A 25,949-nucleotide genomic window follows, 5' to 3' on the forward strand; every position below is an offset into this window, starting at 1 on the left:
ACCTGACCCGACCGTATAAGGCATGTGCAAGCCGCCCGCTACAGCACAGAGAGAGAGAGAGAGAGAGAGAGAGAGAGAGAGAGAGAGAGAATCAGTTGTTGTATAAGAGGAAATGTTGAGTTATTCCTGTTATTGATTTATTGGAACATTGGGTATGCAAGTGTGTGTGTGTGTGTGTGTGTGTGTGTGTGTGTGTGTGTGTGTGTGTGTGTGTGTGTGTGTGTGTGTGTGTGTGTGTGTGTGTGTGTGTAAATTTCGTTGATAGACCTGAACTGATAGGCCGCGAATATATGAAAGCATATGAAAGGACATGCTACCAGCACCCACTTAACTGTCCGTCATAGTTGAGATCCAGTATTTATGTATATATATATATATATATATATATATAGGGGAGGCGTGGCTGAATCGGTAGAGAGGCAGCCTGCGGTCCTAGTGGTCCCAGGATCGAATCCCGGCTGGGGCAGGGAACAGTTTGAGGATTTGAATTTCCTAAAAACAGACTTTTCTGATCTACCAGATGACCCGCCGACATGTCGTAAAAATACCCCCGCTAATACCAATACACCAATCCTGTATGAGACAGCCCTAGCATGTATTCAGTATGGATGGTGGGTGTTAGCGCCGAAGTGGTGACATGTGGAGGTGTAGGAGGACTACTGGGCCTTGGGATAGGTCAGTCCCCCCAAGCAATAGGCTCTGAAGCCTTTGCCCAGAGTCGGACACATAAAAAAATATATATATATATATATATATATATATATATATATATATATATATATACACACACACGAGTATATAGGCATTGATATAGAACAGTGGGTAAAGCCTTGCACAAGAAGTCATGTCTGATGTACAGGGAAGGCCTCACGCATATTCCACCCAGGAATGTCAAAACAATATCCTTTTTGCCTAGACAATACAAGAAATTCATGATACTGCAGGATAACCAACTTGAGCCACTTATCTGACGTCATGGAAACTACCCATGGAAGGATACCACACACACACACACACACACACACACACACACACACACACACACAGTTGGTGAAACACTTTCACATGCACTTCTCAGACACCCCTTCCCTTTTCGTACTTCGTCAGCATATGGAAAGGTTAAAAAATTTGGGTATCAGCCTCCCTACAAGGAAAATGTCTGTTCATGAAGTGTAATTATTATGAAGTGACACAGATACATGCATATGCTGCTCACCTGCCCTGTCCACCCTGGCACGTTCCCTCCCTGGCCACCTCAAATCCATCAGGGTTCATGGATGGCATGATGTGCAGGCGGGTGTTGTCCAGCAGCCACCGTACGTATTCATCACTGTCGTAGCTCTTGGCCAGGTACTGCACACACATACACACACACAACAACAACGATATTATTATCTCGTCACTCACCACCATGCCTCATACCTTCAGTTAAACATATATACTAACTAAAACGAAAGTCTATCGGTAAATTACAGTATTTTACATCCGATATTCCGCATGTTTGGATGTGTGTACCAAGTGCTGCCAGACTGCTTTATTCAGTGTACAGTACCTGAATCAAGTGCAGTAGCATTTCTCTGCCGACAGCCTCATTGCCGTGCATGTTGGCCACGTACTTAACATTGGGTTGACCCACGATGTGTTCATAGGGGGACGACGACACCACCATCACCCACAGATCACGACCTGGGGGGGGGGGACAGCCCGGGTTAGCTGAGTAAGAGTATAAAGAAATATGACTGCGGTTCTTCTACATTGCCTCAAAGTAGTGTATCACCCTAATGGCGATACCACCGTACGCACAGATCACGGCCTGGCTGGGATGGGCAAAAGGATGATAGTTTGTTGCAATGAGTATAAAGAAGTAAAAGATATAAGGGAAAGCAAACAACAACAGATACAGCACTGGTCCTTCCCATGGTGTGCATTAGGGAGTAGGCCAGGACTGAAATGACTCTACTGGCAGATAAATAAACTAGATATACAGTAGTGCAACATGGGTCAATGGCCGGTAGTTAAGGTCACTGGTAAAGAAACAGACAAAAGGGATAACGGAGACAGATAAGGCTGAATGTACACAATTAAGAAGGAATGGCCGACAGCAATGGAATAATAACAAACAATAACCAACAGGAATATGGTTAAATGAGGATAAATGGCAAATAAATATGAGGAAATGGACGATAGATAAGATAAATGAGGGGAAGAAGGGGATGAGGATTTATGAGGGGAGGAGAGCAGAGGAAATGAGGATGGATGGGAGGGGGAGGGGGGAATACGTGAAGGGAGAGTTGGCGGGGAGGAAGGTAGGAGGAGATGGGTAGGGTGTAAAGCAAGGAGGTACGTGAAGTAGAGAGTGGGGATGGGGAAGAAGAGAGGGAGGATGGGGAAGGAGAGAGGGAGGTTAGGGAAGTGGGTAAGACAGGTGAGGGGAAGGAGGGAAGCAAAAGAGGAAAGGGTAGGGGAGAGAGGTAGGCGGTAGGTGAAGGAGGGGAAGAGAAAGAGGCAGAATGATGGATGGGGAGGATAGGGATTGGGTGAGGGAAGAAGGGAGGGGGGAAGAAGTGGAAGGGAGAGGGATGGTGACGGAGAGAGGAAGGAAGGAAGGGGGATTGGGGGAAAGAGGGATGGGGAAGGAAAAGAGGTGAAAGGAGACATGAAGGACGTAGGAAGACTGAGAGGCGGGGAGAGGGAGGGAAAGGGAGCAGAAGGAAAGAGAAGTTGGGAGGAAGAGAAGGTGAAGAGGGGAGGGGAGAGAAGAATAGCAAGTAAAGGTGAAATAGAGGAAGGATTGGGAGGGGACGGAAGGAGGGATGGAGGAAGATGGTTAGGACAGGTGACGGGAAGGAGTGGAGGGAAGGAGGGACTGGGGAAGTGAATGGGAAGTGAGAAGGCGGGAAGTCAGAGGAAGGAAGGGAAGTGAGGAGAGACAAAAAGAAAGGCGAAGAGGGAATGTCAGAGGAAAGGAACGAACGCAAAGACGGGAGGTGAAAGGGGAGAGGAAGGATGGGATGGCAGGAAAGGAGGAAGATAAATTACGACACGTGAGGGAGGATGCGTTGGGAGAGAGAGAGAGAGAGACGGGGGGAGGAGGGGAAGAAAGTGCGAGAGGAGATGGAGGAGAAAGTGAGAAAAAAGAGAAGTGTGGAGGAAGTGGAGAAAAAAAGTGAGCGAAACTGCGAAGGGACAGGGAAGGTACAATTGAATTTGCCGCCGTAGGTGTAGTTTATTGGACACCCGTTGCTCATCCGGCGAGGGGGGGCGTCACAATGATGATTCATGAGTGACCAAGATGAGTTATTTCGTCGAGATTCCTTCCAGCTAACGTATAAATATTTTGCCCCTGATTCACACTTGCCCCTTGGTACAGTACGGTACATATTAATTACAAAAATATAAAGAAAGCATATTGTTTTAGGCATTCTTGTAAAACACACGGCAGTACAAACATCCATAATCCTACCTAGTGATGTAGATTCAGTTCCAAAAATATCCTGATGGCACACTGGTACAGACAAGTTATTCAAAGCGCAGTAACAATATATCTGCATCAACCAACCTACTGATACAGACACAGTAGAAATAACAAGGCTGTGATTTTCTTTTCAATTCTTTATTACTGAATCTGATTTGCCCCGTCAGAATGAGAGAGACAGGGGAAGGGAGGAATTAAGAGGCGAGGGGAGGCAGGATTAGTGGTAGGGTGGGGAAGGGGTGCGGCGTCCGTGGAAGAATGAAATAGATGAAAAGTAAGATATTGTAGTGATCAAAAACCAAGAGAAAGGGGGCAAGAAAGAGGAGGAAGGAGAGAGAAAGACGGACGAGAAAGAAGGAAAGACAGAGAAAGAAGGAAGGGAGAAACAGGGACGAGAAAAAAAAAAAAAGGAAACAAAGGAGAGACGAAGGGAGATGTAAAATGCGGAAAAGAGAGAGAGAGAGAGAGAGAGTGAAGAGGGGGAGGGATGAGGAGGGAGGTGGTAAGGAGGTAATGGGAGGTAGAGAGGGTGCGGGGACGGAGAGAGATGAAAGGAAGAAGGGAGAAGAGGACAGAATGGAAGAGGAAATAACTAGCGGGGGGAAGAGAGGGGAGAGGAGGGAAGAAGAAATGAGAACACGGGTAGAGGACAGGCAGAAGGGAATAAAAGGGAATACAACGAGTACAAAGGAAAGCAAACAGCAACGGACCTTATGGTCATTTCGAGGCTGCCTGTTACAGAGTAGACCATGACTACGAGATCTAATTCTACATGCTGAAGGATAAGGATAGTAAAGCAAAAAGGCTTCCCCCGCTTCCAAACCCTCTAGTTAAAACTGGCAGGAAAAAGTGAGAAGGGCCACCATGCAGCATGGAAAAACTGACATGGAAATTTCATTGGAAAGACTGAAAGGAAAAAGTTACATTCTATGACACTATATCCGTAAGCTACCAGTCTGAATCACCAGAATGAGAAAGTAATAAAGTAAAATGAGTAATCAAATAAATAATTACGGCATGACATTATGTACAGGTACTTTGGGTTAATGGGGCTTCTGTGGACACACTGTGGAAACTGCACAGTGTGGATGTTCAGGGGTGGTGCGGCAGCCTTGCCTGGCGCTTTTGAGGTCAATCAGGCCCCAGATCCGTTCACTCCACTGTGACAAGGAACTTTCCCATCCGGAAGACGTACACATGTTATCTCCTGAAGCAGTGATCTCTGGTACATTTAAAAAATCCTCATGGTCGTCACTTAACTAACAGGGACCCTCAGTGATTCACAGCCCATCACAGGTCGAAAGAGTAGTGACCGTTAATTCAGGGCTATCAGTGCAGATCATAGGATGGAAAGGGACGTAGATGGGAGATAAGAGAGAGGAGATATGGAAGAGAAAGAGAGGGGGGGGGAAGGTGGAGAGGTAGAGGAAGAGGAAAGAGGAAGCAGGAAGAAGGAGAGGAAGAGAGGAAATGGAAGAGGAAGGATGATTAATATGACAGTGAAGAGGTAAGGAGACGGAGGCTGAAGGGAAGGGGAGAAGAAAGAGAGAAGAGGAGAGGGTGAAGGAAGAAAGGAAGGGGAATATATGGAAAAGCAGAGGAAAGGATGGTGGGAAGAATGATAGGAAACGAGGAATGGGAGAGAGGAGGAGGGATGGAGAAAAGGAAAGAGTGGGAATGATTAAGGGTACAGTGAGAAGTTGGGGAGATCAGTAGAGAGAGGATGGAGCGAGGAAAGGAGGGAGGGAGAGGAAAGAGGTAAGGAGGGATGGAAGAGGAAAGAGTAGAGAGGTGAGGGAGGTAAGATATGGAAGAGGAGATAAAGGAGGTAAGGAGAGCAAGGAAGAAGGGATGGTAGAAAGATGTGAGGTAGGGAACAAAGAAGCAGAGAAAGGGAAACGGGGAGGAGAGGGAAGAAGAGAGACAAGTTGAGACGAAAGAGGAAGTGAAGAAAGGAAGGAAAGATATAACGGTGGGAAGGGAAGGGAGAGGTAAGGAAGGAAGAGGAGAGTAGGGAGGGAGGGGAGGTGGGGGAGGAAAGGGAAGAGGGTGGAAGATTAATGTGACAGCGAGGAGTGAAGGATATGATACGCAGATGGAGGCGGGGGGGGGAGGGAAAGAGAGAAAGAGAAGGAAAGCAAGAAGAGTAAAAGGGAAAAAAGGGTAAAAGAGATGAAGGAAGGAAATGGAGAATAAGGAAGGAAGAGGTGAGATGGAAGAAGAGGGAAGAAAGGGAAAGATAGAGAAGGGAGAAGAGAGGCAGGAAGGGAAGGTCAGTGAAGGAGGGAAGAAAGGGGAATGAGTTACGAGAAGAGGAGAGAAGGAAAGAGAGATAAGGTTCAAGAGAGAAGATGGAGGAAAGGAAATGAGAGAGAGAGAGACAGACAGAGACAGAGAGAGAGAGAGACGATTTTAATAACTCCCCTTCCCCCCGATGATGTGCATTTCACTGTACTCTCGCTGATCTGAAACGGTATTATTTAGCTTCCGAGAGGGATTTGGCAGTTGAGGGGTTAAGTACAGCCCACATTGACCCCTTCAGTATTAGGGGTGTGTCGTGTGGTGAAGAGGCGTGGGCTGGCAATAACAACTACGTTAATACTTACTGGAGTGCAGGGTGTAGGCTTGGAAGAGACCCACCGTATTGGAAGAAAGAGGAACCAGAGGCTCCCCCAAGGGGGAAATCACATCAGCAGCGAGCTGATACATATCTAGAACGGCTCGGAGTATAACCTTGACCTTGACCTACTTTCACCAATTTCGAACTCATGGTAGATTTTCATCCCTACTACAAACCTGTAAAATTCTGTGATAATAACTTGAGCGGTGACGAAGTTATCGGGCTAAAAGATACACACGCAGACAGACAAATTGGAAACAATACCAGTTTCGCTATAGCGGCCGGTCTTGACAATAGTAATAATAATAACAATAAGAATAAGAACAAGAATAATAATAATAAGAAGAAGAAGAAGTGGTGCCAGACACAACAAACCTCGCCCAACAGCAGTTATTTTATTGCTGTTAAATACCGACTCGTTTCTGCCATTTAGGGTCAGTGCACAATTAAGTCTAGGGTAATGGTGCAAACGTTTTCAAGTTACACCCTTTGAAAATCCGTGACTTTGAGTTTGGCCTTTCAAAGTCACTCTTGGTCAAAGGTTCCAGTTAAAAACCCGTAAGAGATTTCCTATATTCTGATAATAGCAAATATCTCTATCTTCAACCAGTTTCGAGTTAGCCCCCTGAATATCCGTGACCTTGAGTCTGACCTTTCAGGATCACCCAAGGTCAAAGGTCTTGGTGCCAAATGAAATCCCATATTACGAGTTCCTGAATGTTCATAATAGTAAATATCACCATCTTCAACCGTTTTCAAGTTATAGCCCTCTGAAAATCCGTGACCTTGATTTTGACCTTTCAAGTTCACTCGATTACCTCCGAAATTTAATCACTTTCTCTGGGGACAATACCCACATGAAAGTTTGTTGCGAACAAACAAACAAACTCGACCAAAAACAATATCTCGTCGGACTCCGTCCGGGCGAGGTCAAAATAATAATAATAATAATAATAATAAACCCTGCGAAAAGAAACATGGACAGCATCTTAATAAAGATATAAATCAGCAAATATTATATACGAGAATCAGTAATAACCACTAAACAAAATACTGGTAAGCAGACGAAAAAGAAACAAAATGAAAATTAAAGGAACACCAAAAGAAAATAAGAAAAACAACATCAAACGAAAGAAAAGAAAAGGAAAAAACAAACAGTAGAAATATCTATCTGTCTATCTATAGCCAGACGCTATAATCCCGTACGGGGTGGCCGTTTGTCTGTGGGTTTGTTGTTTTACGAGGAGGGGCACTAACCCTCCACCAACCCATTTGTTTCCTTGTTTACAGGAAACCATTAGGCTTGTCACGCAATGTAAAGCCACCTGAAAAGGATAGAAAAGTAATAAAAAGTGACAGGAAAGATGGGAGAATAGAACGAAAGGAGGACAGACATAGAAAAAGAATGATAAAGCTGAAGGAAGAAGTATTCAGCACTACATCAAGTGAGTGGATGTAGGGCGCCACCACCTACCACCAGCAGAAACACGACAGACGAAAAACTTAAGTGGCCTTTAGAATATGCAAAAAACGATGAAATAGTAAATACCACAAAGCTTAACATAAACATGCTAAATAATAAAAACAGCAGAAAAACACTCTACGAACAAAGGAAAATGCCACACAAACTATCTATCTATCTATCTATCTATTGCCAGACGCCTTAATCCCGTAAGGAGAGGCCAAAAAACAATCCCCTCCATGTCGCCCTGTCCCCTGTCAATACGCTGCCCTCTCCCTAACCCACACACCCCTCCCTCATATCTCTCCACTCCAACCTCTCATAAACGGTGCCCCTCTCCATCTCCACCCCTCCACCTCACTCACATATACTCTCCTCGTTAGTCTCTCACTCTCCATCCTCTCCACATGACTAAGCAAACGCAGAGGAAAATAAGCATCAACTACATAATAATAATAATAATAATAATAATAATAAGCGAAAACCAAGAGATATTTTGGTGTGTCGGGAGGGACAACTCTAGGACCCTCCCCACCTGCCCTCCTACCCTTCCTCCCTCCTCCCTTGCTGAATAAGTCAATATTACTCTCTCTATCTCTCTCTCTCTGTTACCCTTCCCATCCCTTGCTAACTTTGAGAGAGAGAGAGAGAGAGTGTGTGTGTGTGTGTGTGTGTGTGTGTGTGTGTGTGTGTGTGTGTGTGTGTGTGTGTGTGTGTGTGTGTGTGTGTGTGTGTGTGTGTGTGTGTGTGTGTGTGTGTGTGTGTGTGTGTGTGTGTGTGTGTGTGTGTGTAGGTCTTTGTCTTGAGTATTTGGAAAGAAAGATGGAGATTTTGAGAGAGAGAGAGAGAGAGAGAGAGGTAGTTTTGGTAAGAGCGCTTGAGTTCCGAGAAGAGGGGAGAGAGTGTAAAGAGAAAGGATGAGAGGGTTGAGAGCAAGAGCTAATGAGAGAGAGAGAGAGAGAGAGAGAGAGAGAGAGAGAGAGAGAGAGAGAGAGAGAAAGAGAGAGAGAGAAAGAGAGAGAGAGGTAGTTTTGGTAAGAGCGCTTGAGTTCCGAGAAGAGGGGAGAGAGTGTAAAGAGAAAGGATGAGAGGGTTGAGAGCAAGAGCTAATGAGAGAGAGAGAGAGAGAGAGAGAGAGAGAGAGAGAGAGAGAGGTAGTTTTGGTAAGAGCGCTTGAGTTCCGAGAAGAGGGGAGAGAGTGTAAAGAGAAAGGATGAGAGGGTTGAGAGCAAGAGCTAATAAGAGAGAGAGAGAGAGAGAGAGAGAGAGAGAGAGAGAGAGAGAGAGAGTCAAAGGAATACCGAATGAGGCTTTCGTAAACACACACACACACACACACACACACACACACACACAACCTCATTCCTGTTTTTATTGTGGTTATTGCTGTTTTTCTCTATGGCTTAATGGTGGTTTATTGTGATGCAGTGGCGTTCCCCTTTCGCCCAGGGAGCTGTGTTTTGGCCTGGTTTGTTTGTCTGCCTGTCTGCTTGTCCTTCTGTCTATCTGTCTGTCTGTCTGTCTTTCTTTCTGTCTGTCTGCCTGCATTACCATGGAAAAATACATGATACAACAGCACCAGTTCTGCGTAATGATGAAGGACGCGCATAGGAATAAGTGTGTAATTATTTGGGGTAAAAAGATAAGGGATCAAGGTCAAGATTATAAATAGCAAGATAAAATGTGTGTGTGTGTGTGTGTGTGTGTGTGTGTGTGTGTGTGTGTGTGTGTGTGTGTGTGTGTGTGTGTGTGTGTGTGTGTGTGTGTGTGTGTGTGTGTGTGTTTCATTCTAATCACAATACTGTAAACACAAAACTGAATGTAGAGGGTGTGCCCATGTGGTGGAGGTAGGATTCCTGGGTCTTGAATGGTGAGCGAATGAATGTGTGGCCCATTTAACTGGACACGCTTTCAGTTAGTGCTCCCATTATCTTATTTTTATCTTTTCATTGTTTTCTGAATCTTCCCTCGACATTCTCCCCCTCCTGCGGACGGGAAAAAGGCGGGATGATGATGATGATGAAGGTGATGATTATAACACAGAAATCAGTGCAGGAGGGGGGCATGTTGAAGTAAATGAGAGGGGAGTCTTTGAGGCAGGGCAGCGTGGAGTGGCAGGTCTAATTATAAAGGTTGTTTTCTCCTCCGCGGGTGCTGGAGAGGGACTGACTAACACCGAGTTGGGCGGCTTAGTCACCCGGTTATACAAACGCCCTTCACCCACTTCCTTCTGCCCCAACAGGAGGATGGTCAACTGCAGGAGGAGAGAAAATTTAGCTTTGCATCCCATTCGGTTCATATGCTTATATGCCTGAGACAACAACAACAACAACAACAACAAAGACACCTCCAGTTATTACGCCATCACCGCTTCTGAACCTCTTCTCAATGATGCGTATTTTTTTATTTATTCTGGCTGCCTCCACACTTAGGAAACACCTTTCATACTGAAGTTGTTAAAAAGGGCATTATTTAACCCCCCAGTCAGAAGTCTCTCCAGCCAAATATAATCGTGTGTATACCAATAGCACTGGAAAATACGTGACGGGACTGAAGGGGTTAAGCCACCGTTGTTCAGTACACTGCCACTGCTGTTTACGTCGTCGTTGATAAAGCATCCGCCTTTGCTAATTACCTATGCCACCGTCACCACTGTTTATACCACTCATCAGTTACACCACCGCTGGTATTTACACCAGGTCGTCAATTACACCTGCTGGTGTATACACAAGTGTCGCTGATTACATTACTGGTTATACATATAATTATAACTGCTGTGAAACTAAATACAGAAAACATTATTTGTTTATGCTCACTTGCTGCAGTAGATATTCAGGCTAAGTATAATCTCGCTCCAGATTGTACTAACGGAAGCTGCCCTCATTATATACACGAATGATTCCTTTTGTCATCACACTTCCTTTACTCGAAGTCTAGCTATCTTAAGTAAATTATTATTTCAGTGCTTTCTTACCAGAAAACCTGGTTGTCACTTGACAATAATTACCCCTGTCACAAATGAGGAGAAAGTCAGTGGGTCAACCAGCTGGGTTTGGGGTGCCAGCAATCCCTGAGGAGCTATAACACTGTCTGATTTTGTCCCTCTTTTCCTTTCAACTTTGTTACAAAGTCGGTGCCAGCGTTAAAACACCCACAGTAGTTTTGTCTTAAAGCAGTATGTCGTACCTTCTTACACACAGAAAAACCAGCGATTTGTTTTACTCCCAGCACCTTCGTTTCATTAACCTTTCCGCACGGGAATGTACGGGAAACTCAGTGTTTGAAATGCAGGGGGGGGGGGTCGGCTTGGGGTTTTGACTCCCTCAAATACAGTGGAGACTCATGGAAACAGACCAGTATTTCTCAACCTTTCTTGGCTGCGACCCACATTCTGGTAATGGGGTAAGCTCGGCGACCCATGACGTCAGATGGATAAACTGCACCGGTAAAATATCCAGGTTAATAAAGGTGATGGTGAAATGGTTTATAGGTAATATGGGATGTTTACCTTAGGACGCGTCCACACGTGTGGTCGAACATGTGATGACAACGCGACTGGCAACGTGTCTGGATACATGTACGAGTATTCAGCAGTATTTGGACGGATGTACTGTATGCAAACATGTTTCAGTTAAGCTCTGAACTTACTGGCAGCAGAGATAATGGGATGAGGTAGCTAGGATTTCATCATGATGTTGCCAACATAATTTGGACTCTGCTGTTCCAAGCATATTTTTACCTTGTTCTTTATTGTGTTGTTTACATGTTGCCAGTACTTGTTCTTGCACACGTGTGGACGCGCACTTATTCATACCTCAGTATAAAATTACAAAATATGTTTTTGTTGTTGTTCAACTCCGGTCATGCCTGCTTCATCAGACATGTCGAAGGTCGTCGCATACGTTCCCTACACCATTGATAGTGTGTCTGTCTTAATGTGTTCAGGAGTGCCTCATAATGTTGGTTAACTTGTGCGAATCTATTCTACAGGCACGGCACGTATCATCTTTGTCATTACTCATTTAAGACGGTAACTGAAAAGGACTGGATCATATCCTGATCTAGGCCTAGCTAGGTGAATTCGATCAACTCTATGGGTGGGTATTGGGAAGGAGGAGGGGTTTGATGTATAGTGTTCTAATCCAGGTGCCGTACTGCATTACACTTGAAAAGAGTATGTAGTTTTTCTTCATTGCGAATGTTGGAGTGTCTGGAGGTGGGATGTTGTCAAAGAGGGTCTGGTAGAGTTTGTGTGTCGATGTTTTTTTTTTTCTTTTTAATGTCCAGTTGTGTTGCGCTGCTCTGTCATGTAATGACAAGGGTGTTCAGTGTCAGCACAGGCTACCGCGGAGAATTGTTTGCCTCTCATATCAAGATACTGTCTAACAAAAAGGACTTTGGTTTCAATATGTAAGCAAACTGTGGGAGTGTTGTTGGTGCAGCTGTGATGATGCGTATGGTGTTGTTATATATTCTCCGCATGATGTTGTGGTGGGGGTTAAACAGGATGGAGGTCCTTTTCGGCGAGGCACAGGGCATCAGTAATCTAATATATTGCCTGTAGAGTAATGAGAATGTTTCTTTTAACGGACAGAGTCAGCCCGTATAATTGCCCTGAATGTGTTGAGTCTGGGGGTGTTCATTCTCTTGAAGTACCCAGTAGTTGAAGTTGAATCCACTGTCAAATGTCATGCCAAGGATCTTAATGGAGGGTGTTCGTGACGCGGTTACGTTGTTAAGTGTGATGTTAGGGGAGCCCCCGTGTTGATACTTGCTGCTGGTGACGAGGGTGGTGGTCGATTTAGCTATGGCGATCGTCAGTTTGTTTTCCCCGACCCATGCCTGAAGTCTTATTGCAGTGTGCAGGTTGTGTCTGCAATGTGGTGTGTGGTTGTTGTAGTTATATCATCTGCATATAGGGCTGGGGTAAAGGAATATCATGCATATATATATTGAAATGCGTGTGTGAAAGAACGAAACCATGTGGAACTCTGTTATGGAAGTTTTGTGTTCCTGATGAGTTGCCCTGGAATGCAACATGTTCTTGTCTACCAAGTCAGTAGTTGGCAAGCCAGTGTTTGATGTTGTCCATGCTTGTGTTGTAGATTTTGGTGATTTAGTTTGTGTCAGGGGATAGCATCAAAGGCTTTACTTTATGTCACTTCTTGTAAGAATTACACGTTGTGCGGCAAAGGCTAAGTAAAGCATGAGAGAGTTGGAGACGGCCGAAAAGAAAAGAAAAAAGAAAATAAACACTCAAGACCCAATAAAAGACAAGGAAAGACCCAGGAGTGAGAATAACAGACGGAAGGTTGGAGACACAGGAGGGCGGGAGGGGGTTGAGGAGGAAAGGGATGAAGAAAAAAAAAACTCAGGAAAATAAGTAAAGGAATGTGCAAACAAATATGAAGTAAACGACAACAAGCCAGTGCCTGGAGGTGTGGAGAGGAGGTTAAGGTGCCGGAAATGAGCAGGGAGAGAGAAAAAGAGGAAGGTGGGGCGGGGTGAGGGGAAATGAAACAATGGCATAATTGAAGTGCAAGATGAGAGTGCCTAGGGGTAGTAAGGCTCAGGAAATGACAAGGATTTCAGTATTCCCTCTCTCTCCCTCTCTCTCTCTCTCTCTCTCTCTCTCTCTCTCTCTCTCTCTCTCTCTCTATTACACTTCCCTTCCTCTGCTAAAATAATTTACAGATATATATAATTATGTATGTATGGAGTCTCTGTGGCACAGTGGTAGAGTGTGCGTTTTCGACATGGAAGAACGAGGGTTCGCGCCCCGCCAGGGTAATAATCTTTGGGAGCGTTCTTCCGGCCACGTACTGCTTTGGCGGACATAGTGTATAGAGAGAGAGAGAGAGAGAGAGGAGGTGGGGAGGAGGAAAGGGAGGTTATTATGCCCCAACCCTGGCTCCTGGTTTTTCTTAATTTTGTCACTTTTTCCATATATCTTCACTGCCTTTCATCTCTATCCCCCCCGCCCCCCCCCCGCCTCTCTCTCTCTCTCTCTCTCTCTCTCTCTCTCTCTCTCTCTCTCTCTCTCTAATATTGACATGCGTGTGGTAGTCTGCCTAAGTCTGCCTCACCCCCTGCTTCACCCTCTCAGTTCAGCTTCATCCTCTCAGCCCTGCCTCACTTCCTGCCTCACTCCCTACCTCTTCCCTTCCTTAGTTAATGCTTCACTCCCTTATCCCTTGCCTCACACTCTGCCTTACCCTCCAACTTTTGCCCGACTCCCTCCTCATCCCTCATCCTTTGCCTCACACCCTGCCCATCCCCTCTTCTTTTCCCTCACTTCCTGCCTCACCCTTCATCCTTTGCCTCACACTCTGCCTCACCCTCCTTGGTTCTGCCTCACTCCCTCTTCACACTATTGTACCTCAACACTTGCTTCATCCCTGCCTCACCCTCTCTGTCCGGCTTCATCCCATCCTTGCCCCCTGGCTCACCCCTGCCTCACCCTCCTACCCTCCTGCTTCATCCCTGCCTCACCTTCTGCCTCACCATTTACATCACTTTTCCCTTACTTCCTGCCTCACCCCCTCCATGTCCCCTGGATCAACCGTGTGTCACCCGTGCCTCACACCTGCCTCACCTCTTGCCTGACCCTTAACTTCACCTGTGTCTCACCCTTGCCTCACCCTTGTCTCACTCCTGCCTCACCACTGTACACCTGCCTCACGCCTATCTCACTCGTGCCTCAAGCCTATCTCACTCGTGCCTCACGCCTATCTCACTCCTGCCTCGTCACTGACTCCTGTCTCACCCGTTTCACTCCAGCCTCACACTGTCTCACCCCTGCCTCACTCCTGTCTCATTCCTGCCTCACCACTTCCTCATCACTCTCACTCCGGCCTCACCCCTGCCTCACCATTCTCACTCCTGCCTCAACTGTCTCACTCCTGCCTCACCCCTACCTCACTCCTGCCTCACCACTGTCTCACTCCTGCCTCGCTCCCTCTACAATTTGCTCACCCCTGTCTCACTCTTGCCTCACCTGTCACATATGCCTCACCAATGTCTCACTCCTGCCTCACCCCTGTCTCACTCTTGCCTCACCTGTCACATCTGCCTCACCTGTCACATATGCCTCACCACTGTCTCACTCTTGCCTCACCAATGTCACCCCTGCCTCACCCCTCTCTCACACCTGTCTCATTCTCTGCCTCCCCCCTTCTTCACCCCTGCTTCACATCTTGCCTCACCCTACCTCCCATCCTGCCTTAGCCGCCTAACCCTGCCTCACGCACTTCATCCCTGCCTCACCTGAGTGGATTATTGCTCTGCCTACCTGCTCTCTCTCTCTCTCTCTCTCTCTGGGGGTCTATTTGGGCCGCAGTAGGACAGGAGACAAAAGACACTCGCACAATGACTTCCCTCCCTCCCCCTCTCTCTCTCTCTCTCTCTCTCTCTCTCTCTCTCTCGTATTGAGGGAACTGATAAGTTACTTCCTTCCTGTCTTAAGTGGTCTCTCTTGAGCATTTTATCTCTCTCTCTCTCTCTCTCTCTCTCTCTCTCTCTCACACAAAGGCTGTAGCACCTCACTTCCCCTCTCTTTATTCCTCACTTTTTTATCTCACTTTCTCTCACAATGTGGCTCCTGCAATCCACTTCCTCTCTCTTTAAATCTCACTCTTTTTATATTCAGACTCCATTCACTCCTCTCTCACTTTCTTACACGGTTTCTCACTTTATTTCCTGCTTTCTTTACACTGGGAATTAGATTTATTGTTCATCTCTCTCTCTCTCTCTCTCTCTCTCTCTCTCTCTCTCTCTCTCCTCCTCCTCCTCCTCCGCCTCCTCCTCCTCCTCCTCCTCTTTCTCTGGTAACCCCTTTCTCCCAATACCGCGATTCTCTTAGTGCATAACCAATTGTAGTGCTGGTCAATAATTCCTTTACACTCCCAGACTTCCACGCTACTGAAGGCATATTACTTCTGATTCCACTATCGATTCAGTACAGCAAGATGCCATTGTGTCTGGGGAGGGTTGAACAGAGGACGCAGTTATGAAGTGCCACTGCTTGTTAAATTCATTGTTATTCTGCTTCGTGCTTTGAGTGCTGTTGAATTCTGTAGGACTGGGGTTAAATGTTTATTATTATTATTATTATTATTTGTGGTAGTAGTAGTAGTAGTAGTAGTAGTAGTAGTAGTAGTAGGAGGAGGAGGAGGAGGAGGAGGAGGAGGAGGAGGAGGAGGAGGAGGAGTATCATCATCATCATCATCATCATCATCATCATCATCATCATCATCATCGTTTACATGCCTGCCATTCTGGATTAATGCTGCAAGATCTCAACCCACTGTTTAACTCCGTCCACATCCAGTGCCTCAAATTGCTCCCTCTCCCTCTTGAATGCTGAACTACGACAGAACATTAACACTAGAACACTGTCACTAAAACGAGGTAGCACTACGGAAAAGAGTAGAGCCGTAGAATTGTTTTAATCTACCCATGAGCTGCGGGGAAATACACTCCCATATAACGAAAATCTCTGCCAGGTTGGTGTGTACGAACTATAGATTTCCAAGACGACATTTGCATCTCGTTCTATCTGCCTTCACGAGATTTTTTTCCAGTGCGATTTTACTTTTCTTCTTCCTTCCTTCCTCCCTCCCTTCCTTCCTTCCTTCCTTCCTCCCTCCCTTCCTTCCTTCCTTCCTCCCTCCCTCCCTTCCTTCCTTCTTCGGTAATACAGAGGTTGATGGAGCTGTATCTCATCCCTGACCTTCGAAAAATCTCTCCCGGACTGAAGCAAATAGTGTGATGGCAGCAGGAATAAAAGGAAATTGATATCCTCGGGCTGAATCTCTCTCTCTCTCTCTCTCTCTCTCTCTCTCTCTCTCTCTCATAATGAAGCATGATTGAATCCCATCTGATTATTGCCGAACCCGTTGAGCCCAATTTTATTTTTCTAATCTTTGCCATCTCGTTACGATTTTATTCAGCTCAGACGTTTGATCTGGAGGGGTTTGATATGACCCTGACGAGCGCCTTAATTACCCAATACCTCGCTTAAGTGTATTAAAATCATGGGGCAACAGCAACAATAAACTAAACAAATATGACGTGACGCAGATTCGTTACGTTCCCCCACTGCTGGAGGCGATGTAGGGGAACTTTTGGCGTCGGCTGTACCTGTTTAGTGATCCGTGGAACAATGTGACTTACAATTGTGTGACGCTCTGTAGTTTTGGTTTCCTAAAATCAAAGGCCTTAAATATTCGTAACCGTTACCAATCTACGTAACAATGCGACGAGATTATCTAGGTCCATATCCACGTCCAGGAACAATTACGTAACTTTGTAGCTGTGATCGTACCAGGGAGCAGTGACTTTGTAGGACGTGTAGCATGCAACTCTCTGTACCTGTATTATCCTAGAAAGCTGTGTTATAATTTGTGGCGTTGATCAGACTATGTTACACCTTGACTATAAATTATCCTTGTAACATTCTGTACCCGTATTTTTCAATGCTTTGCCCTTGTAACGGTAACCAGACTGTGTAACACTTCCCTCTTAACATTCCACTCCTTTCCTGTGTAACTTTGTAGCTGTGACGATACGTAACAGTGTGTCTTTATCGCCGTGAAACCTCTTGTATTAATATTGTCCTTAATACAGTAACTACTTCTGTATCTCCATGTAACTTTCTGTATCAATACTGCCCATGAGAACTGTGTAAGTCTATGTACCGCTGGCCAGACTATGTAACCAAGTGTGTCTTTGTACAGTTCACTGAGTAGTGTAGCTTGAATGATCCCCACCCCTTCCCCACACACACTCCCCTCCCCTCCTCTCTCTCTCTCTCTTTCTCTCTCTCTCTCTCTCTCTCTCTCTCTCGAATGCTCCCCCTGCTGTTTCTCCTCACCCCGTCCCTCTTCCCCGTTCTCTCACTTCTTCCCTCCTCTTCTTTCCTCTCTTCACACTTCCCCCTTATCTCCCAGCCTCTCACCTCCCTCCCTGCCCATTACCCAAGCTTCACCTCTCCCCTCATCCCTCCCCTCTCCTCTCCTCCCCTCACACCTCGTCCCTTCCATTCACCTCACCCTCTTCCTTCCGCCTTGCCACCCTTTCCTGCACCCCTTCCCTTCGTCCTTCCATTACCCCTACTCTCTCTCCCTCTCTCTCTCTCTTATTTCTCTCTAAGTTCCCATACCTTTTCTCTCCTCTCTCATTTGTCTCTTCCCCCTCCTTCCTCCATTCTCTTCACCTTCCTCTCACCCCTATCCCTCTTCCTTCCCTTTTAACACCTCCTCCACTCATTTTTACCTGTCTTCCTTACACTTCTTTTCACCCCTCCCCATTCTTCCCCTTCTCCCCTCCCCTCCCCATTCTTTCCCTTCTTCCCTCCCTTCCCCTCCTCTCCTCTTCATCTCCTTCTCACCCCTCAGTTCCTCTTCATCGCCTCCTCTTCCCTCTGTTCCTCTTCCTCCCACCATCTCGCCTCTCCTTTTTCCTCTTACTCACACTCTCTACTTCTTTTAAAGCCCGCACTTCCCTTACCTCTCCCCCTCCATTCCCTCTTCTCTCCTTTCTCCCCATCGCCTTTCCTCTCCCTTCCTCTCGACTCCCTCCCCCTCCTCTGTAAATGGAAGTGACGTATGCAAATCCTCCTCTATACTCCCACACTCTCATCTTCCTTCCTTCCTTTTACACCCTTTTGTCTTCCGCCATCTTCTCTCTCTCTCTCTCACTCTCTCTCTCTCTCTCTCTCTCTCTCTCTCTCTCTCTCTCTCTCTTCCATTCTTCATTATTTCCGAATATCTACTTCTCTCTCTCTCTCTCTCTCTCTCCTTCCCTTCCTTCCTTCCCTCCTTCAGTGTCGCTTTTCTTTCTTCTTCCTTCATGCTTCCGTCTTTCCTCCTCCTCCTGCTCCTCCTCCTTATCTTCCCTCATTTCTCTCAGTCTCACTGTAATTCTCTCTCCATCTCTCCATTTTCCTCCCATCTGCTCCTTCCCCCCTCTCATTCTTCCTTATTTCTCCAGTTTACTTTGTTCTCTCTCTCTCTCTCTCTCTCTCTCTCTCTCTCTCTCTCTCACACACACACACACACACACACACACACACACCGCCACTCCCAACACAAAACATACTTTACCGTAAGGCCTTACTTTTTTTTTTTTTCCAATATACATTTACTTAAGCCAATGACTCCTCTGGGGGCGTTCAGCGTTTTTATACATCGACATTTATTTTTTTTAGGTGTATACATTTATGCAGATTTCAGTTCAATGCATTTTCTTCATTCAGTAATATTTATGGTGGAGGAGGCATTAAGCGATTGGTTTGTCCGTGCGTGCGTCCGTCCGATTACACTTTTCTGGTCATGATAATTTCTCTCCTGAACCCATGTACAGATTTCCACCAAACTTTTGTCAGTGATCCAGTATGAGGAGATAATGGGCTGATTAGGTCAGCTAGGTCGAGGTCAAAGGTCAAGGTCACATGAGGTCGACTTTGTTTATTCTTGTGGCCACGATATCTCCTGAACCCCTGGACGGATTTTGACCTTGCTTTTGCCAGTGCTACAGTATGAAGGTAGGATGAACTGATTAGGTAAGCAAGGTCAAAGGGTCAGAGGTCAAGGTCATATGGGTGTGGGCGCGATATCTCCTGAACCCCTCAATGGATTTCGACCAAACTTCTGTCTGCGATACAGTATGAAGGAACGATGAACTGATTAGGTCAGCAAAGGTTATGACATATGGGGTCGACTTAATTTATCTTTAGTCTCATTTCAACCCACAATGACCCATGTCAAGGAGGTTGTGTGGCGAGTCCGATCGCAAGGCCCGGCGAGTCATACCGAGCGACGCTTTGCCTCGACTAATCGGGACCCTAGTTCTTGGCGTTTCATTTAAAATGCAGTACTGTATATGTTTTGAAGATATATAAGTTAGAGCAATATATATTTTTCATAACAACATACAGTTTGGAGGCAATGTACAGTAGATAACGATTTGTAGTGATAGCCACTGCTTTAGGTACCAGGCCCTGGAAAAAGACACCTTCACGTGGTGACACCAACATAACTGGGCGGCTCTGCTGTCTGATCATACACACATCCCTCAGCTCCTTCCCTATACCCCAAAAGAAAGTTGGTGGACTGCAGGAGGGGGCAGCTGCAGCCTGCAGTCCACTGGGTTTCACGTTCAGATGAACTTGCATTTACTACTACTACTACTACTAATTCTTCTACTGCTGCTGCTGCTGCTGTTACTATTACTACTACTACTACTACTACTATTACTACTACTACTTCTACTACTACTGCTACTACTACTACTACTATTACTACTACTACTACTACTACTACTAGTGTAATATGCATTTTTATTTTATAAATTTAAACAATGTATATATTTATTGAGGGATATATATTTTACCGGCAATACCCATGTTGTAGGATTTCTTTTTTTTTTAATCCCACAGCAGCATACTATACAAGTATTTACAGGCGTATATATTCACTCGGGGTATATAGTTTGGTAACTCAGTATGATTTTGTATATTACCTGTGCTACTGCCTTCGCCAATGACGTTATGTTTTTGCCCGCTTGGTTGCTTACCGGAATCGAAAGATTTGGCAAGCATGTTGGTCAGTTCCGTATGTTTGTCTTTATTTGACTGCTCTCTGCAGGTCGCAATTTTGCGCCAATCGTTCGGAAAACAGCAATAAGATGGTAGATATCCCTAAACCCTGGAAGCCTACTGTTTTTCATCAAAATCGGTCAAAGGCCCTGGGCTGTACCGTCATGTGCCGTCATGTTTTACTGTGATATTTCATTTACTTTGTAATCATCTGATGACGGGAAATCATTTGAAATTTTTTTTTTGTTTGTCACAGTGGGTGTTCCCTGCACGGGGGGTATGGTTACGGAAAAGCCAATGCCTAGGTTACCGTAGGCGGAGTAATTCACGCTATAGGAGTGCACACCATCGCCTGTGCAAGCGTTTTAAATTGTAGAAAATCTCAGGCCACGTTTCGGGTTTGAAATCTGGTCTGTTAGCGCACAGTTTTCTTCGGCTGGAGATGTACCACTGCACTGCTGAGAGCCCGTAGTGCAGGGTGCCTCGGGAGGAAAGGGCGTAAGTTTGGGATGTGATAGACGAATTCCAAGGCTATAATACCATGGGTCCACATCCACTGTTATGAACCTACAGTTAACAGGGGACCTTATGGGTGAAGTGGCCTCTAAATTTACCAGTTAAATCATTAGTAACTGTAGCTCCGTAACGGCTGAAATTTAGAACCAAGTTGATACAGCATTTTTTACGTCGAATTCGCTCATCTATCATTTCCCAAAATTATGTCCTTTCCTCCCTGGACACCCAAGAAACCCTGGACACCTTGTATTGTATGTATGTATGGATGGATAGATGGATGGATGGATGTGGCAATGATTGACCCACCTTGGACTGACTTCCCTATGGAGTACAGTGCAGTGAGGTTAGGGTAGGTTGCACTCATGGCCCTCAGGAACTCCGTCATGCTGGTGTAGTTGTGGTAGTCGAAGTTCAGGGACCCGGCAGCACTGTGGAGGAGGAGACGGGGTGGTGGTGAGTAGTGGAGATGCATAGACAGATGGAAAATTATTTGTAGGAATGGGTAAACAAACACACATCTATCTACCTAACTCTGTGTGTGTGTGTGTGTGTGTGTGTGTGTGTGTGTGTGTGTGTGTGTGTGTGTGTGTGTGTGTGTGTGTGTGTGTGTGTGTGTGTGTGTGTGTGTGTGTGTGTGTGTGTGTGTGTGTGTGTGTGTGTGTGTGTGTGTGTGTGTGTGTGTGTGTGTGTGTGTGTGTGTGTGTGTGTACATACTATATTACTGTTCATCAAAAAGGAGAAAGCAGGAGTGAAGTAGGATTTGGCAAGAAGGGAACTTCATATGAAACTAAGATACGAGAAAGTGTATTGATTTTTGGCACCGTAATCAGCTGGCATTATATAAGACAGAGAGGCGAAAGAATAAGGTGACTATAGGAAAAAACATGAGCATTTTTGTGCAGACAGAAGAGGTAGAACTAGGATATATGTGGCATCTCTAATCCAGCTCTAAATAATGATCCACTCTCTCTTACTTACTGCACCAGTAAAGCACAAACACGTTATATTTCAGTAGTAACTAAGTTGTTTTCGGTACGAATTTCTTTTTACGCATCAATTCATCAGGTGTAATTTGCTGACATTCTATTAATAAGGTAATTTTCACCACTCAAGTGCTATGCGGCTTTTATATAACTGAATTCATTGCTTTAAGTTACAGTATTATTATGTGTTCAGAGAAAGTGTTTCATGAGAGAGAGACAGACAGACAGACAGACTAACACACTCCTCACACACCCGTCACAACTTCCTCTAACTTCTAAGCCTCCAACATCCCCAAGAGAGACAGAAGGAGGGACGGATGGAGGGAAGGAGAGAGGAAGGAAAGGGGGGGAAGGAGAATCAGGAAGAAAGGGGAAAAGCAAGAGGAAAAAAAGTGCAAGAAAGAGAAAAGGAAGGGAGGAGGAGGAGGAGGAGTAGGAAAGTTTATAAGAAAAAATTTGAGAGGAAAAAAGAAGAAGAGAGAGAATGGGAGAAATGGAAAGTGGGAAACGAGAGAGAGAGAGAGAGAGAGAGAGAGAGAGAGAGAGAGAGGAATATAAAAAGAATTAGGTGGGTATTCTCCCCACGACACAATTTTCCAAATGGAAGAGAGAGAGAGAGAGAGAGAGAGAGTTAAAGAGAATCAGCCCTGGGAAAGAGAGGAGGGGATGCGAGGCGTGGGAGGGAGGGAGAGGAAAAAAGAGGAGGGAGAGAGGGAGGGAGAAGGAGAGAGAAAAAGAGGGACTGAAGGAAAAAGAGTCAAGGAAGAGAGTGAGAGAGAAAGAGAGAGAGAGGCAGAAGAGCGTAACGGACGTGGAAGAAAGGAGGAAGAGAGAGAGAGAGAGAGAAGGGGAGAGGGAGAAATAGGAAAGATAAGGAGAGGAGGAAGTGATACAGTCTAAGGGACAAGCAATACTTCAACTGGTCTTACGATCCATACCCAGACTGTACCTTGGATGAAGTGAGGATAGAAGGGAGAAGGGGAGGGATGAAAAGGCAAAGAGAACTATTACGGAAAGAAAGAAGGAAGGAGGTAGTGGGAGGGAGGATGTGAGGAAGGGGAGAAAGGCGTACGAGATGGGAGAAGGGAAGGTCAGGGAGAGGAAACAAAGGCTGAAGCAGTCTAAAGTGGCACAAGAAGGAGCCAGGGAACAGCGCAATACCCGTGCCCAATAAATGCTCCTTGACACTGCCCTGCTACCTTGACCTCTGACCGTATGATCTCAAACTCAATTTTCTGCATCTTTCCCTGACCCTCAACTCTTGCATCAAGTGTGGTGAAAAAAGGATAACAAATGTTTAAATTAACCTTGCTGTGTCATGTCAACCTCTGGCCTATTGTTTTCAGAATCAGATCACGTACCGTTGGCTGATTCTCAACTCTTCCATTAAGTTTTGCCTGTAACTGGATCCATACTGTTTGTGTTGTGCTGCTCACACACTGATACACAGACGGTCACTCAGCTAGTCAGCAACACAGACAAACAGACGAAAAGACAGACAGACAGGCAGTCAGTCAGTTAGTCAGACAGACAGAGAGAGAAAGACTGACTGACTGACAGACTGATACACACACACACACACACACACACACACACACACACACACACACACACACACACGCACGCACGCACGCACGCACGCACGCACTCATTGCTCCGCACGCGGATGCAATGAAGGAAGGGGAGGGAGAGAGATTGATAGATAGATAGATAGATAGATAAACACAGAGAGAGAGAGAGAGAGAGAGAGAGAGAAAGAGAGGGTGGGTGGGTTGTGTTTGTATACTCATAAGTAGTTAAATGGCTTGAAGGAGACACAACATGGAAAAGAATGTGTGTGTGTGTGTGTGTGTGTGTGTGTGTGTGTGTGTGTGTGTGTGTGTGTGTGTGTGTGTGTGTGTGTGTGTGTGTGTGTGTGTGTGTGTGTGTGTGTGTGTGTGTGTGCATATCGGTCAGTTATACGTAAAAGAAACCCATCACCAGTACAATATGGCCATGTAGGACTTAGTGAACTGTGGTATTCTTAGCTTAGGAGAGGTTCTAACACGTGCTCCATTGCGATTTATTTTTAAATTTGTTCGCTTAATTATGCTGTTGTGTGTTACTGGTGCAAACTACTTCCGTGTTAAAAATGGTGTGCATAACAAATATAACAAGGAGCAGTTTACAGAATGAATAAGTGAAGAAGAGGCTTTACGTAGCATCCCAAGTCAACTGGAATATATCGTAAAAAATAAAATAAAACAATATGCCTAAACGACACCATCCGAGCACACAAACCCGCCCTCTTATACTCACTTGACAAGGTTGACGTCGTAGTACTGTGGGTCGTACTGAAGGAGGTAGTTTGAGGGTGGTGTGTGTATGTCCTGGCCGCGGATGTACTGTATGGCGGTCAGGTACACGTAGAAGAACCCCACCACCAGCATCATCAAGTACCACATAGCTGGCTTCATCTTGCACCACGCCCTGCCGACCAGACAACGAGGCCTTGGTTAGAGATAGTGAATGAATGTGAGAGATGATACTGGCAGAGCTGATGAGATAGTATGACATTGTGAGGTAAAGATCAGATAGCACGTCATGTGGGAAATACGGTGTTATTGTTTTTATCTTACACACACAGTCATAAAAAAAAAGGGGGGGTGGGACACATCATTCACAACAGTTACCCCTTCCCCCTCTCGTACTTGGCCAACATGGAGAAGGATTAACTGCCTACCACTCTCCCTCCGAGGTAAAGTTCCATTAATTTTCTGCTGTGGAGTGTCACTGCAATAGTTACTGACTTTGCATTTGGATTTGGAAGCCCGCCAATCTTCGGAGATGCAACTGTCCACCCAAACACCATTAAATAGGATTCTCTCTCTCTCTCTCTCTCTCTCTCTCTCTCTCACACACACACACACACACACACACACACACACACACACACACACACACAGACGCAAAATCTCTTATTCAAAACTAGTGTAGCTAAATTGTATTACAGAGTTGGCAGGGGGACTGACATTCGTACACACACACACACACACACACACACACACACACACACACACACACACAAAGGTTAGAGACAAATCCCTAATACGCAATTTCTGTATCTGTCCTTAACCCCATCAGTTCAATTACTTATTTTTATTTTATTCTCGGAACTAACGCATACTTCTTTCAAGGATTTTTTTTCGTGAGGCTTTTGTATATATTTTCCCTTTTGTAAATCTACCTACAGTCATCTATTTGCATTCGGAGCGTTAAATACAGTCGTCAATATCCACTTTTATAACACCTCTCTCATCTGCATCAAATCGTCCTGGGATTACGATGACGGTATCAAAGTTTATTCTTGGCGTCACCAGACATTTTTATTTAGCTTATGGGAGCTTTATCGAAGCAAAACTGGCTCACCACTTCGCTCCAGCATCCTGTTTCTTATTTTTTTATTCACCCTTTGCTACTTACACATGGCTGTAATCATCTTAGTGAAAATTTCCGAGCTGGAGGAATTTTGTAAACTGTCCATTATCTCTTTCACTACGAGGACGCGTTCCCAAACCAGTTAAATTGACTGGTGATGACAGGAACAAGATAACAAACACGCTCGTCGACCGCGTGACCTGCGCCGTGCCATGACACCATTAGTGGAAAAGAAATGAGCGTAGTTAACACAGGAATGGGTAGGATGGGCTGGAGTGTTGGTCGGTGGTGGGCTTTGAGTAGGAAAACAGACTCTGTGAAAGTGTGCGTTGTAGGATTAAGGGTGTGTGGACGGTAAGGGATTGTTTCAAAATGGCTGTGTCGGGGGAAGAGGTAAAGAAATAAATGTGGGTAATAAAGAAATGTGTGAGGAGGGACCATGAGGGTATACCTTGTAAAAATGGATGTTGTAGGAGTAATGGTGTGTGCTCTTTCAGGGCTCAGTATAAACAACAAGCTCGCGTTCCTCTAATTAGCTTTGTGTTTTGTACTCAGGCAAAAATTAGTCATCAGAGGAAAATGGATTCATGGTGTACGCTACTAATCCTTCGCTGCCAGATGCATCTCCTAATCTGAGTATAATCGTGTGGAGGTAGTACCATTTAAATTAACTCCTTTCACTCTGCTTCATTCTTGCTGTCTCCGGACCATTGTGTTAATTTCAGGAGACACTTTTTTAAAGGATGTATTAGAAATTGCTCTCGTTCTTCTCTTCACTGCTTGGACTGAATAAAGTCGTTGAACAGAATCGTCTGGCTGTAGCGTGATGAAAAATCAGTGGTATGTCATCAGACTAAATGGGTTATACTAGTCATGGC

At 45.4% G+C, this 25,949-nt stretch overlaps 1 protein-coding gene across 1 annotated transcript in view; it reads right to left on the minus strand.

The window, feature by feature from the left end:
• LOC145411165 (carboxypeptidase D-like) overlaps window positions 1-24,110 on the minus strand; it is a 65,869-nt gene extending 41,759 nt beyond the window's left edge. Inside the window, exons 1-4 of the mRNA XM_080281220.1 lie at window positions 23,953-24,110; window positions 20,978-21,099; window positions 1,553-1,686; window positions 1,217-1,353 (exon numbers count right to left, since the gene is read on the minus strand). Coding sequence (XP_080137346.1) covers window positions 1,217-1,353; window positions 1,553-1,686; window positions 20,978-21,099; window positions 23,953-24,110 — 551 coding nt within the window. The remainder of the gene's footprint in view (window positions 1-1,216; window positions 1,354-1,552; window positions 1,687-20,977; window positions 21,100-23,952) is intronic.
• Window positions 24,111-25,949: the final 1,839 nt, after the last annotated feature.

The sequence above is a fragment of the Coenobita brevimanus genome, chromosome 88 (genome assembly GCF_032717465.1).
Source record: "Coenobita brevimanus isolate Jiangsu-jjx chromosome 88, ASM3271746v2, whole genome shotgun sequence".
Classification (NCBI taxonomy): Eukaryota; Metazoa; Arthropoda; class Malacostraca; order Decapoda; family Coenobitidae; genus Coenobita; species Coenobita brevimanus.